Source organism: Chamaea fasciata, unplaced genomic scaffold (assembly GCF_029207755.1).
Source record: "Chamaea fasciata isolate MVZ Bird 193981 ecotype frontalis unplaced genomic scaffold, bChaFas1.0.hap1 SCAF_14, whole genome shotgun sequence".
NCBI lineage: Eukaryota > Metazoa > Chordata > Aves > Passeriformes > Sylviidae > Chamaea > Chamaea fasciata.
This window is the reverse complement of record NW_027094099.1, coordinates 2,150,584-2,164,380: the sequence shown is the minus strand read 5'-3', so window position 1 is coordinate 2,164,380 and position 13,797 is coordinate 2,150,584. Positions and strand designations below refer to the sequence as shown.

General features: G+C 62.2%; 1 protein-coding gene across 3 annotated transcripts; it reads left to right on the top strand.

Moving 5' to 3' along the window:
• Window positions 1-632: 632 nt before the first annotated feature.
• Window positions 633-11,930, top strand: PML (PML nuclear body scaffold). Of its 3 annotated transcripts, none has more exons than XM_066196101.1 (8): window positions 633-3,660; window positions 5,252-5,300; window positions 5,914-6,538; window positions 8,973-9,550; window positions 10,329-10,357; window positions 10,658-10,726; window positions 10,804-10,987; window positions 11,448-11,930. In XM_066196101.1, the coding sequence occupies exons 1-8, from the start codon at window positions 2,758-2,760 to the stop codon at window positions 11,534-11,536; spliced, it is 2,526 nt and encodes an 841-aa protein (XP_066052198.1). In that variant the 5' UTR covers window positions 633-2,757; the 3' UTR covers window positions 11,537-11,930. The 3 variants fall into 3 exon arrangements, with proteins under 3 accessions (XP_066052198.1, XP_066052200.1, XP_066052199.1); XM_066196103.1 differs by having other exon boundaries at window positions 3,575-3,660; window positions 5,226-5,300; XM_066196102.1 differs by lacking the exon at window positions 633-3,660 and having other exon boundaries at window positions 4,188-5,300.
• The last annotated feature ends 1,867 nt before the right edge of the window (window positions 11,931-13,797 follow it).

Genomic DNA, 13,797 nt, shown 5'->3' with positions numbered 1-13,797 from the left:
GGGTTTGGATCACCGGGAAATGACCGAGACCCCCCCCAAATTCCAGCTTTCCCACCCCCCCACCCCCCCGGCTCTTCCCATTCCATTGGATCCAAGGAAAAGGAACCGGGGAAATCAGGGAAAACTCCTCGGGAATGAATCCCACGGATTTTTATCCCATTCCCAATTTTCCTCATTTTCTCTGGGGTTATTTCATGACCTTTGTTATCCCAATCCCCGGGTTTTTTAATGGAATTTCTGTCCCTCTTCACTTCCCTCCCCCTCCTCCCTCCCAGTTTTCCATTCCCAAATCCCCAAATCCCCTCTCCCGCTTTTTGGGACCCTCCCCTGGAAAACCTGGAAAAATCTCCCCAGGATTTGGGATTTTTTTTTTTTCCAGCTGGAAAATTCTTGGAAAATGAAGGGAACGGGAAATTTTGGAGGTGTCGATCCCAAAGGAATTCCCGGTGGGGGTTTGGAGCTGGCACTGACTCAGCATTCCCAAAAAATTTTCTGGATCAGCACCAAACCCCTCCGCTGCTTCCAGGGGTTTTCCGCTCATCCCAAAATCCCCGAATCCCGTTTTTTTTTTGTGGGGTTTTTTCCCTCTCTGTGTTTAAAATACCTTTGGAAGCGGCTCGGGCCGAGTGGAAATTCCCGGAATTCCAGAGGCTCAGCTCCTGCGTCAGGGAGATATCGGGAATTCCGGGAATTCCGCCGCTCAGGGGGGGAGAATCCTTGGATTCAAGGCCTCCTCCTCATCCCAGGAAACTCCGGGATTCCTTCGGGATTTCGGGGGGAAAAAAAAAAGTCCCTGGGGATGGATCCCACGATGGGGAGTGAATTCCAGAGGGAAAAATTCTGGGAATGCGGGTGGGGGGGTTTTCCATAGGGAAAAGGGGATTTTCTGCTCTCCCGGGAAAAAGAGGGAACGGAAATTTTGGGGATTTTCCAGGGAGCTGAGAAAGCACCAAATCCCGGCTTTTTTTCCCCATTTTATTTTCCTTAAAAACCGAGTTTGAATCCCGGAGAATTCTGGGAGCTGCTGGAATGAGACGGGATCTCCGGGAATTCCAAAGGTTTTCCCTCATCCCAGATTTCTTTCGGATTTTCCCGAGCTTTTCCCAGCTCCAGGGTTGGCATTTGGGCTCCTCCCAAGTTTTTAAGTTCAAAATCCCTCCGGATCCCGGGAAAACCGAGGGATGATCCCAAAAAAAAACCCCTGAATCCGGGAGGATGTGGGGCCTGGGAAAGGATCTGGGAATTCTCCCCCCAATCCAAGGATTCAGATCACCCCCCCCAAATCCCCCTCGGAATCTCATCCCAAGGAATTCCAAGTGAGGCCCAGCCTGTGGATTCCCAGTTTTCCAGGGCCGGGAATTCCAAATCCAAGGGGAGCAAAGCCCAGCTCCTCCCATGAAAAATCAGGGATCAGGCTGGAAGAAATTCCCGGTTTTTTCCTGGCTCTGGAGCTCCCTGATCCCGGGAATTCTGCACCTACAGGAATCCCAGGAAACCCTCTGGAGCCTCCTCCAGCTGGAATTTCCCCCTGGAAAAACCTGCGGGAAGAAAGCTCTTCCCAAACTCTCATTTTTCCATGGATTTGGGAATGGGATCAAACCCGGGGCCGTTTTTCTGGGAAAAAAAAAAAAAAAAAAATCCCAGCTCGGAAGGAGAGAGAGAGGCCGGAATTCCACCCCCAGGAATTGCAAACCTGGGAATTCCGTTCCCGGCTCCAAGGATTGTTTGGAATTGTTGGATCCCACCAGGATAAACAATCCTTGGGATTCCTGCGCTTGGAATTCCTTCCTCAGCTCCCAAAAGTGGCTCCGAATTTCCCTTTTCCTGCCTTTTTTTTTTTTTCCCCACTCGTTTTTTAAATGGAATTCTGGGTTTTTTTCCCATTCCCATCCCCGAATCCTGGGATTCTGTGAGGGTGGAAAAGGTTTTTTGGGGAATTCTGGAGCAAATTCTGGGTTTTTTTTATGGATTCAGGGGCTGAGCATTGATGAAATATTTCAGGTTTTTTAAATAATTCCTTTTTTTTTTCCCATTGGAATTTTCTGGGAAGCGACACTGGGATTCTCCCAGGAACAAACAAACAAAGTCATGAATTCCCCAATTAATTGCTAATTATTTATTTGATAATTTCATTTATTAATTTCCACCAGGAGCTGCTGCTCCAGCCCCAAATCTCGATTTTCCCATGGAAGCTGCAAGGAAAATCCCGGGATTTTAACAGGGAAAATCCAATTTTCCCACTTTTTGGGAACGGCGATTCCCGAGAAATCCGACTTGGGAGAGGCAGCACCGGGATGACCCCAAATCCCATCCTCAAATCCCAAATCTCGTCCCCAAATCCCAAATCCCATCCCCAAATCCCAAATCCCGGCCCCAAATCCCAAATCCTGGCCCCAAATCCCAAATCCCGGCCCCAAATCCCAAATCTCATCCCCAAATCCCAAATCCTGGCCCCAAATCCCAAATCCTGGCCCCAAATCCCAAATCCCGGCCCCAAATCCCAAATCTCATCCCCAAATCCCAAATCCCGGCCCCAAATCCCAAATCCAGTCCCCAAATCCCAAATCCCATCCCCAAATCCCAAATCCTGGCCCCAAAACCAAATCCTGACCCCAAATTCCATCCTGTTCCCAAATCTTGTCCTGTCTCTTAAACCTCGTCCTGTCCCCAAATCTTACTTTGTCCCTAAATCCCAACCTGTCCCTAATCCCATTCTGTCCCCAAATCCCTGTCCCCAAATCCCATCCCTGTCCCCAAATGCCGTCCTGGCCCCAAATCCCATCCCCAAATCTCCTCACTGTCCCCAGATGTTCCGTGCCCAAATCCCCGTCCCCAAATCCCCGTCCCCAAATCCCCGTCCCCAAATCCCTGTCCCCAAATCCCCGTCCCCAAATCCCCGTCCCCAAATCCCATCCCCAAATCCCCGTCCCCAAATCCCCGTCCCCAAATCCCCGTCCCCAAATCCCATCCCCAAATCCCCGTCCCCAAATCCCCGTCCCCAAATCCCCGTCCCCAAATCCCTGTCCCCAAATCCCCGTCCCCAAATCCCCGTCCCCAAATCCCCGCCCCCAAATCCCCGCCCCCAAATCCCCGTCCCCAAATCCCATCCCCAAATCCCCGTCCCCAAATCCCCGTCCCCAAATCCCCGTCCCCAAATCCCATCCCCAAATCCCCGTCCCCAAATCCCCGTCCCCAAATCCCCGTCCCCAAATCCCCGTCCCCAAATCCCCGTCCCCAAATCCCCGTCCCCAAATCCCCGTCCCCAGACCTCCGAATCTCCTCCCGTCCCCAAATCCCGCCCCGTGTCCCATGGGAAGCTCCCGCCCGCCGCTCCCGCTCCCCACCGCGGCCACCAATGTCCCTGTCACCCCCCCGGGGGACACGGGCGGAGCGGTGACACCCCCGCCGCCACCACGGGTGACAATCCCGGCGGTGCCACCCCCGCTGCCCCCCCAGGTGACACCGCGGGGACAATTCCCGTCGGGATCGGAGCTCCGGGATCGTCCCGCGGCCCCGGCCCCGCTCTGGCGACATCGGCGACAGCGGGTGAGGCGGCGTTGTCGCCAGAGCGGGGATGGGGACAGGAAGGAGCGGCGCTGGCGCTTCCTGGTGGCTTCGTCATGTGACAAAGGAGCGGATCCCGTCCCCAGTCCCGGCCCGGTGAGCGGATCGCATTCCCAGAAAACCCCGGGAATGCGGGCTTTGGGAAAAGGGGTTTGATCCCGAAATTCCCGCCGCGCTCGGCCTCCGTGTCCCCGGGTGGGAAGGGAGGGAACAGGGATGGGAATGGGGCCGGGAATGTCCCCCGGGATGGGGCGGGGACAATGGGGACAGCCCGGCCCGGCCCGGCACGGCACGGCGGAACCGCCCCACGGCACCGGGATTGTCCATCCCGGGGCCAGAACCGCATCCCGGGACCGGGATTGTCCATCCCGGGGCCGGAACCGCATCCCGGGACCGGGATTGTCCATCCCCGGGCCAGAACCACATCCCGGTACCGGGATTGTCCATCCCGGGGCCGGAACCGCATCCCGGGACCGGGATTGTCCATCCCTGGGCCAGAACCGCATCCCGGTACCGGGATTGTCCATCCCTGGGCCAGAACCGCATCCCGGGACCGGGATTGTCCATCCCGGGGCCGGAACCGCATCCCGGGACCGGGATTGTCCATCCCCGGGCCAGAACCACATCCCGGTACCGGGATTGTCCATCCCGGGGCCAGAACCGCATCCCGGGACCGGGATTGTCCATCCCGGGGCCGGAACCGCATCCCGGGACCGGGATTGTCCATCCCGGGGCCGGAACCGCATCCCGGCACCGGGATTGTCCATCCCCGGGCCAGAACCGCATCCCGGCACCGGGATTGTCCATCCCGGGGCCAGAACCGCATCCCGGTACCGGGATTGTCCATCCCGGGGCCAGAACCGCATCCCGGGACCGGGATTGTCCATCCCGGGGCCGGAACCGCATCCCGGGACCGGGATTGTCCATCCCGGGGCCGGAACCGCATCCCGGCACCGGGATTGTCCATCCCCGGGCCAGAACCGCATCCCGGCACCGGGATTGTCCATCCCGGGGCCAGAACCGCATCCCGGCACCGGGATTGTCCATCCCCGGACCAGAACCGCATCCCGGCACCGGGATTGTCCATCCCGGGGCCAGAACCGCATCCCGGGACCGGGACTGTCCATCCCGGGGCCAGAACCGCATCCCGGGACCGGGATTGTCCATCCCGGGGCCAGAACCGCATCCCGGGACCGGGATTGTCCATCCCGGGGCCAGAACCGCATCCCGGGACCGGGATTGTCCATCCCGGGGCCAGAACCGCATCCCGGGACCGGGATTGTCCATCCCGGGGCCAGAACCGCATCCCGGGACCGGGATTGTCCATCCCGGGGCCGGAACCGCATCCCGGCACCGGGATTGTCCATCCCCGGGCCAGAACCGCATCCCGGTACCGGGATTGTCCATCCCCGGACCAGAACCGCATCCCGGCGCCGGGATTGCCCCATCGCTGCATCCCCATCCCGGGGCCAGAACCCCATCCCGGGACCCGAATCCCCATCCCTCATCCCCATCCCTGCCCCACACCCGCCGGTCCCCGCAACCCCGGATTCCCCCGGCGCCCCCTCACCGCTCCCGCTCTCACTCCCTTCCCTCCGTCCCTCTGTCCCTCCCTCCGTCCGGCGCTCGGTCCGTCGCTCGGTTGCCGCCCCGTTCCGCAGCTCCTCCCCCGCCGTTCCCGTCGCAGGCCGCCCGGAGCCGCCCCATGCCCGGGAGCCCCGCCGAGCCCCCGCCAGGTACCGGGGGGGACCCGGGGGACGCGGCCCCAGCGCCCCGGAGGGACGCGCCCGCCCTTCCTGCTCGGGGACAGGGTGCGGCTCAGGTTTTAGGGTGCGGAGCCGCTGTGGGGTGGGGAGGGGGCGTCCCGGCTTCCTTTGGCTCCCCCAAATATTCATTTTGGGGTGGGGGGGGGGGGGATTGTCCGCGCTGCCGAGCTGGGAGGGGAGGAGTGGCGAGGGGGACACCTTTGGGGACGCCTTTGGGGACGCCTTTGGGGACAGGGCTGGTGCTGGGGACAGCGCTGCCGGGGAGGTTTTGGGGTCGGTGCCGAGGGGGTTTTGGGATCGGTGCCGGGGGGGTTTTGGGGCCGCGGCCGGGGAGGTTTTGGGGTCGCTGCCAGGGTGTCCAAGGGGCGGTGGCCGCACCAAAAGCCGTTTCGCTTTCGTTTCCACCTCGGCGCGGGCTGTTCGGGAATGCCGAATTCCGGGAGGAGCTCGGGGGGGGGGGGAGGGGCGGGCAGGAGGAACCTGCCGGGATGCCTCGGAGGGAGAGCAGAGCCCCGAGCGGGATTTATGGGGTCCGAGCCACAACTCCCACCCCACGGGGGAATTTCCCTGCGCATCTCCACAGGTGGAGACGGAACCGGGGACGGAACCGGGGATGGATCCGGGGACAGAACCGGGGACGGAACCAGGGACGGAACCGGGGAAGGAACCGAGCCCCCCGCAGGGCCGGGCCCCGCCGCGGGCACCCCCCCGCCGCCCCCCGCGGAGGAAGAGGAGGCTGGCGATGACGAGGAAGATTTCCAGTTCCTGCTGTGCGAGGGTTGCGGGCAGGACTGCGCGCAACCGCGGCTGCTGAGCTGCCTGCACACGCTGTGCCCCGGCTGCCTGAGCGACACCAAGCAGTGCCCGCTGTGCCGGGCGGCCGCGGGCGGCCCGGCCGTGGACAACCTGCTCTTCTCCAACCTGCGCGGCCGCCTGCAGGTGTGGAGGCAGATCCGCAGCGCCCGCGGGCCCGGCTGCAGCCGCTGCCGCGCCGAGGCGGCGTTGGTGTGGTGCTCGGACTGCGAGGAGTTCTTCTGCGCCCGCTGCTTCGAGGAGCACCAGTGGTGGCACAAGAAGAAGGAGCACAGGTTCCGCAGGGTGGAGGAGCTGCGCGCCGGCTCGGTGCAGCAGTTCCTGGAGGACACCAAAACCTCCTGCAGCCTCTTCTGCTCCAGCGCCAGCCACCCCGGCGAGAGCCGCGTGTGCAGGTGGGCGCGCCGCGGGCAGGGGCCGGGCCGCGCACTGTCCCCGCGCCTTGTCCTGTCCCCGGACCTCACAGTGTCCCCAAACCTCAGTGTCCCTGCGCCTCATCCTGTCCCCAAACCTCACAGTGTCCCCGCGCCTCGTCCTGTCCCCAAACCTCACAGTGTCCCCAGACCTCACACTGTTCCCAAACCTCACAGTGTCCCCGCACCTCGTCCTGTCCCCAAACCTCACACTGTCCCCAAACCTCAGTGTCCCTGCGCCTCATCCTGTCCCCAAATCTCACAGTGTTCCCAAAACTCATCCCATTCCTAAACCTTGTCCTGTCCCCAAACCTCACACTGTCCCCGGGCCTCATCCTGTCCCCAAATCTCATCCCGTCCCCAGGACTCATCCTGTTCCCAAATCTCACACTGTCCTCAAAACTCATCTTGTCCCCAAACCTCGTCCTGTGTCCGAACCTCATCCTGTCCCCATATGTCACATTGTCCCCAGATCTCATCCTGTCCCCAAATCCCTGATTTGGGGATGATGCTCCAGCCTGGGGTGGGCAGGAGCGGGATGAGCCCAAACCTCGTCCTGTACCTAAATCTCACCCCGCTCCCAAATGTCATCCTGTCCCTAAATCTCGTCCTGCCCACAAATCTTGTCATGTCCTGAAGCCACATCCTGTCCCCTGTCCCTCCGTGTCCCCTGTCCATCCCTGTTCCCTGTCCATCCCTGTTCCCTGTCCATCCCTGTCTCCTGTCCCTCTCTGTCCCCTGTCCCTCTCTGTCCCCTGTCCCTCCTTGTCCCCTGTCCATCAGTGACCCCTGTTCCTCCCTGTCCCCTGTTCCTCCCTGTCCCCTGTCCCTCCCTGACCCCTGTCCCTCCCTGACCCCTGTCCATCCCTGACCCCTGTCCCTCTGTGTCCCCTGTCCCTCCCTGTCCCCTGTCCCTGCCTGTCCCCTGTCCATCCCTGTCCCTCCCTGTCCCCTGTCCCTCCCTGTCCCCTGTCCATCCCTGTCCCCTGTCCATCCCTGTCCCCTGTCCCTCCCTGTCTCCTGTCCATCCCTGTCCCCTGTCCCTCCCTGTCCCCTGTCCATCAGTGACCCCTGTCCCTCCCTGTCCCCTGTCCATCCCTGTCTCCTGTCCCTGCCTGTCCCCTGTCCATTCCTGTCCCCTGTCCCTCCCTGTCCCCTGTCCCTCCCTGTCCCCTCTCCATCCCTGTCCCCTGTCCCTCTCTGTCCCCTGTCCCTCTCTGTCCCCTGTCCCTCCCTGTCCCCTGTCCATCCCTGTCCCCTGTCCCTCCTTGTCCCCTGTCCCTCCTTGTCCCCTGTCCCTCCCTGTCCCCTGTCCATCAGTGACCCCTGTCCCTCCCTGTCCCCTGTCCCTCCCTGTCCCCTGTCCCTCTCTGTCCCCTGTCCATCCCTGTCCCCTGTCCCTCCCTGTCCCCTGTCCATCCCTGTCTCCTGTCCCTGCCTGTCCCCTGTCCATCCCTGTCCCCTGTCCCTCTCTGTCCCCTGTCCCTCTCTGTCCCCTGTCCCTCCTTGTCCCCTGTCCCTCCCTGTCCCCTGTCCCTCCCTGTCCCCTGTCCCTCCCTGTCCCCTGTCCATCCCTGTCCCCTGTCCCTCTCTGTCCCCTGTCCCTCCTTGTCCCCTGTCCCTCCCTGTCCCCTGTCCCTCCCTGACCCCTGTCCCTCCCTGACCCCTGTCCCTCCCTGTCCCCTGTCCATCAGTGACCCCTGTCCCTCCCTGTCCCCTGTCCCTCCCTGTCCCCTGTCCATCCCTGTCCCCTGTCCCTCCCTGACCCCTGTCCCTCCCTGACCCCTGTCCCTCCCTGTCCCCTGTCCATCAGTGACCCCTGTCCCTCCCTGTCCCCTGTCCCTCCCTGTCCCCTGTCCCTCCCTGTCCCCTGTCCCTCCCTGACCCCTGTCCCTCCCTGTCCCCTGTCCCTCCCTGACCCCTGTCCCTCCCTGACCCCTGTCCCTCCCTGTCCCCTGTCCACCCCTGTCCATCCCTGTCCCCTGTCCCTCCCTGTCCCCTGTCCATCCCTGACCCCTGTCCCTCCCTTTCCCCTGTCCATCCCTGTCCCCTGTCCCTCCCTGACCCCTGTCCCTCCCTGTCCCCTGTCCCTCCCTGTCCCCTGTCCCTCCCTGACCCCTGTCCCTCCCTGTCCCCTGTCCCTCCCTGTCCCCTGTCCATCCCTGTCCCCTGTCCCTCCCTGTCCCCTCTCCATCAGTGACCTCTGTCCATCCCTGTCCCCTGTCCCTCCCTGTCCCCTGTCCCTCCCTGTCCCCTGTCCATCTCTGTCCCTCCCTGTCCCCTGTCCCTCCCTGTCCCCTGTCCCTCCCACCCCTCCTGGGACCCAATCCCTGACCCCCGGCGCCTCTCCCGCGGTGTCCCCACTCCCCCGTGTCCGTGTCTCTGATGTCCCCGCGTGTCCCCTCCCTCCCCTCAGCATTTACTGTCCCCGCTGTGAGCGCGCCCTGTGCTGTCCCTGCGCCCTGCTGGACACGGCCCACGCTCCGTTCCGCGACCTCCGCGCCGAGAGCCAGCGGCGGCAGGAGGAGCTGCGCTCGCTGCGCCGGGACCTGCGGCGCCTCCGCGGCTCCTTCGAGGCGGCGCTGGCGCGGCTGCGGGGCGAGGCGGCGCGGCGGGAGGAGCAGCGGGAGCGGCTGCGGGAGCGCGTCCTGGCCGCCTGCGAGCGCCTGCAGCAGCTGGTGCGGAGAGAGGCGGAGGAGCTGCAGGAGCTGCTGGAGGCGCGGCCCGAGCGCGGGCGGAGCGCGCTGGCCGAGGAGCTGCGCGGCGCCGAGGGCTCGCTGCTGCGGCTGCGGGCGGCCGAGAGGCTGGTGGAGCGCCTGGGGCGCTACGGCGGCGAGCAGGAGCTGATGGACATGCAGCCCTTCGTCAGGGCGGCGCTGCGGGAGCTGCAGCGCCTGCGGCCGCCTCGGGCCCCCGAGCTGCGGGAGCCGCCGCACTTCGCCCTGTGCCGGGCGCGGCTGCGGGCCCTGGCCGAGAGGGTCACCGGGAGGGCGGGTGAGACGGGACCCGCGGCATGCGGGGGGGCCGGGGGAGGTGGGGTGAGGGAGACGGGGTGTGGGGTGTGGGATGGGATCCATGGGATGGGATGGGGTCCGTGGGATGGGATGGGGTCCATGGGTTGGGATGGGGTCCATGGGTTGGGATGGGATGGGATGGGGTGGGGTGGGATGGGATGGGATGGGATGGGATGGGATGGGATGGGATGGGATGGGATGGGATGGGATGGGATGGGATAGGACGGGACCTCGGGGCTCATCCAGCTGCAGCAGAGGCAGCGCTGGAGCAGCAGGGGTTGGGCAGAGTCCCGGCTGGGCCTGGACACTTTGGGTGGTGGGACATCCAGAACTTCTACTGTCCTCTTTCTCCTTCTCCTTCTCTTTCTCCTTCTCCTTCTCCTTCTCCTTCTCCTTCTCCTTCTCCTTCTCCTTCTCCTTCTCCTTCTCCTTCTCCTTCTCCTTCTCCTTCTCCTTCTCCTTCTCCTTCTCCTTCTCCTTCTCCTTCTCCTTCTCCTTCTCCTTCTCCTTCTCCTCCTTCTTCTCCTCCTTCTTCTCCCCCTCCTCCAGCTCATTACCCCCCCGGAGCCAGGATTTGCTCCATAGTTTTTGTGGAGCCCCTTGTGGGTGTCCCCCCGATCCCGCAGGCTCTGGGAATGCTCATTCCCGTTTTCCCAGAGCCTCCCAATCCCGAGGGAAGGGATCGGAGCTGCCGGGTGGGGTTTTCCCAGCTCCGGAGGCTCCGGCTCGGGATCTCATCCCGGTTTTCTCTGTCCCAGATGTCGAGGTGGCCCTGGAGAACAGCCTGGTGAGACATCCGGGTGCTCCTGCCCCATCCCAAACCCGGGCCTCTCCTTTCCCTCCCCATCCCGGTATTCCCGGTTTTTCCTCCCCCATGACTTCCCATATCCCACCGGGCACGGTCCTGCCCCATCCCACTGCTCCATCCCCGCTTTCCCACGGGGAATTCCGTGACCGTGGCACCAGCCAGGGGAGCCGCAGCCAGCCCCACCCCGACTCCTCCGTGCCTCAGTTTCCCCATTCCCGAGGGTGTTCCCGCCCCTCCGCCGGGATCCACGCCCGTCCTAACTCCACGCTCTTCCCGCAGGAAGACGATCCATTCCATCCCAAAATCCAGAGCGTCTCCCACGGCCTCGAGGAGATCCACGTGGACCAGGTGAGGCCCATCCCATCCAGGCGGGGCGCGGTGGGATCCAGGCGTTCCCGATCCCGACCCCAATCCCGCTTTCCCAGCCTGTCGCGCTGCCGCGGTGCAAGCGGCCCCTTCCGTGCATGGAGAAGGGCAGCCAGATGTCTCCCAAAATGCTGAAGCTGGAATGTGAGCAGGAGGCGGGGCCCAGCCAGCCCCGGTCCCACTGGGAATTCCAGGCGGAGCCCGGCCCCTCCACGTGGCAGCAGAACCGCGCCGGGGACGCAGGTGGGCGCCGGGAATGGCAGCGGCCTCGGGGTCCCCTGTGTCCCCTTGTCCCGGGACCTGCCCTGGCCCGTCAATGGGAACCTTGGCCCAGATCCGTGGGGAGAGGATCCGTGGGATGAGGAATCCATGGGGTGAGGGATCCGTGGGGGGAGGGATCCATGGGGTGAGAGATTCATGGAATTCAGGATCCATGGGGTGAGGGATCCATGGGATGAAGGATCCATAGAATTCAGAATCCATGGGATGAAGGATCCATAGAATTCAGGATCCATGGAATTCAGGATCCATGGGATGGAGGATCCATGGAATTCAGGATCCATGGAATTCAGAGTCCATGGAATTCAGGATCCACGGCGTCCCCACCATTCCAGGGGTGTCCCCCCAGCTGTGGTTGGTTCCCGGTGCAGACCTCGGGAACGTTGGTCCCGTGGGATCCGGAATTCTGGGATTTCCCTTGCAGAGGGCGGCAGCATCATCATCTGCAGCTCGGACGACAGCGACGAGGACACCGTGGTGGTGACGGTGACACCGGAGCCGCCCCCCTGCTGACGCCCCGTGGGATCATCCCCAAATCCCCGGATTTCCGCTCGGGCTTTGCCCTTCTTGGCCAATCCCGGATTTATTCCTGGGATGAGCCCCCGGTGTTCCCGGGCGGCCCCAAATCCCGTGAGCTCCCCTTTGGGGTTTTCCTGGGAACGGAATTCCTTCTCTTAAATCCCGGCCCAGGATGATCCCAAAAGAAAATTTGGGATGGGATTCGGGATCCGTGCTGGCAGATCCCATTCTCGAGCCCCCCCAAAGGGTGGGATTCCCTCTGGGATCAGCACGCGGAGCAGGGAATTCCTTAGGATTGGGATTGGGATTGGGATTGTTTTTCTGCAGTAACAAGGGATTGAAATCCTGGGTTTTTTAACGCCTCCCCCCAATAAAACTGCTCTGGGATAAAATTCCAGCCCTGGCGCCGCTTCCTCGGTTCTTCCCATCATCCTGCTTTTCCCAATCCATCCCAAACAGGGAAAACCGGGAATTCTGGGGTAAAACCTGCCCCGCACCCAGTTCCTGGGGTTTTAGGGATGGGAGAAATCCCTGAAGGCAAGGGGAGACCCCAGGGATCAAATTCCCACATTCCACGAGGGAAGGAGCCTCTTCCAGCCACATTCCCACAAATCCGGGGCTGCCGGGAAATCGGGAAATAGAATTTCCTGAGGGAAAACAGGGAATGAATTCGGGGCTCTGCTTTTATCCTGGATCCCGTTTTTGGGAACACCCAAAATTCCCCAGCTCCAGGAATGTTTTCCATGGATTGAATTCCTATTCCTCGCTCCCAAGGTTGTTCCCATCCAACCCCAAGCCACCAGCTGGGATTGGGAACCCTTCTCCCGCCTCTTCCAGGATTTTGGGGACATGGGGACGCCACCTCGGAGGTGTCACCTGGCCCTGTCCCCATCCCGGCCAGGATTCCCAGTTGGAGCCGGGAATTCCGGGATTCCTCGGCCTCGGTGCTGTCCCCAAAAGGGACATTTTCTGGGGAATGTGGGGACACTCGGGAACCCCAAAATCCCGATCCCAACCCCTTTTCCCAGGATATCCTGGAGGTTCTGGCATCGAGGGTCCCCAAGGAGGTGGCACTGGGTGTCCCATGGAGGTGTCACTGGGCGCCCCATGAAGGTGACACTGGGTGTCCCCAGGGAGGTGGCACTGGGTGTCCCCATTGCGGTGGCCTCCGGTGGCAGTCGCGGTGTCGCCGAGCGGGGCTGGCTGTGACAAGGCAGTGCCACCACCAGGTGTCTCCTTCGCACAGCGGCTCGCGGGCTGGCGCTGCTCTGGTGACGCTGGGGACGCGGACAATGTGACAGTGACAGTGGGGACAGTGGGGCCACTGAGCTGGGGACACGGACACTGTGACACTGGGGATACAGACAGCATGACACTGACACTGGGGACACGGACAATGGGGACACGGACAGTGTGACAGTGACGCTGGGGGCACCGACACTGGGGACATTGAGCCTGTGACACTGACACAGTGACACTGGGGACACTGACACAGTGACACTGGTGACACTCACACTGTGACACTGGTGACACTGGGGACACTGACACAGTGACACTGTGACACCAACACTGGGGACATTGACACTGTGACACTGACCCTGTGACCCTCACACAGTGACACTGATACTGGGGACACTCACACAGTGACACTCACACGTGTGACACTGGGGACACCGATACAGTGACACTGACATGGTGATGTTGACACAGTGACACACTGAGGACACTGACACGGTGACACTGACACGGTGACACTGGGGACACTCACACCTATGACACTCACTGTGACGCTGACACGTGTGACACCAACACTGGTGACACGGACACTGTGACACTGACATTGGTGGCGCTGGGGACACTGACACGGTGACATTGACTGATCCTAAAGGACCCAGGGCGTTATTCCCGGACTCTCTGGGCTGTGGGATCGGGATCAGCTTTTCCCTGCCCTGATCCTGCCCCAAAGCTCATCCATCCCAAAAAAAACAGGACTGGCACTCGCAGGGGGGGCAGAACAGCTCCCAAACCCCCAAATCCTGGGAAAAGGGCTCTAAGAATTCCGCAGAAATCCCAGTTTTCTCCTCTGCGCCAGGAAAATCCCATCCCCGGGAAGAGCAGGAGCCTCTCCTGGTGTTGTTAGGGCTCTGCTGGAATGATATTGATGATCCCGATGGGATGTGATCAATAATTCACGGCCCCATCAATCAGTTCCTGAACAAACACTGGGAAAAGGGGTGGGAGCGGGAGAGGGGGGA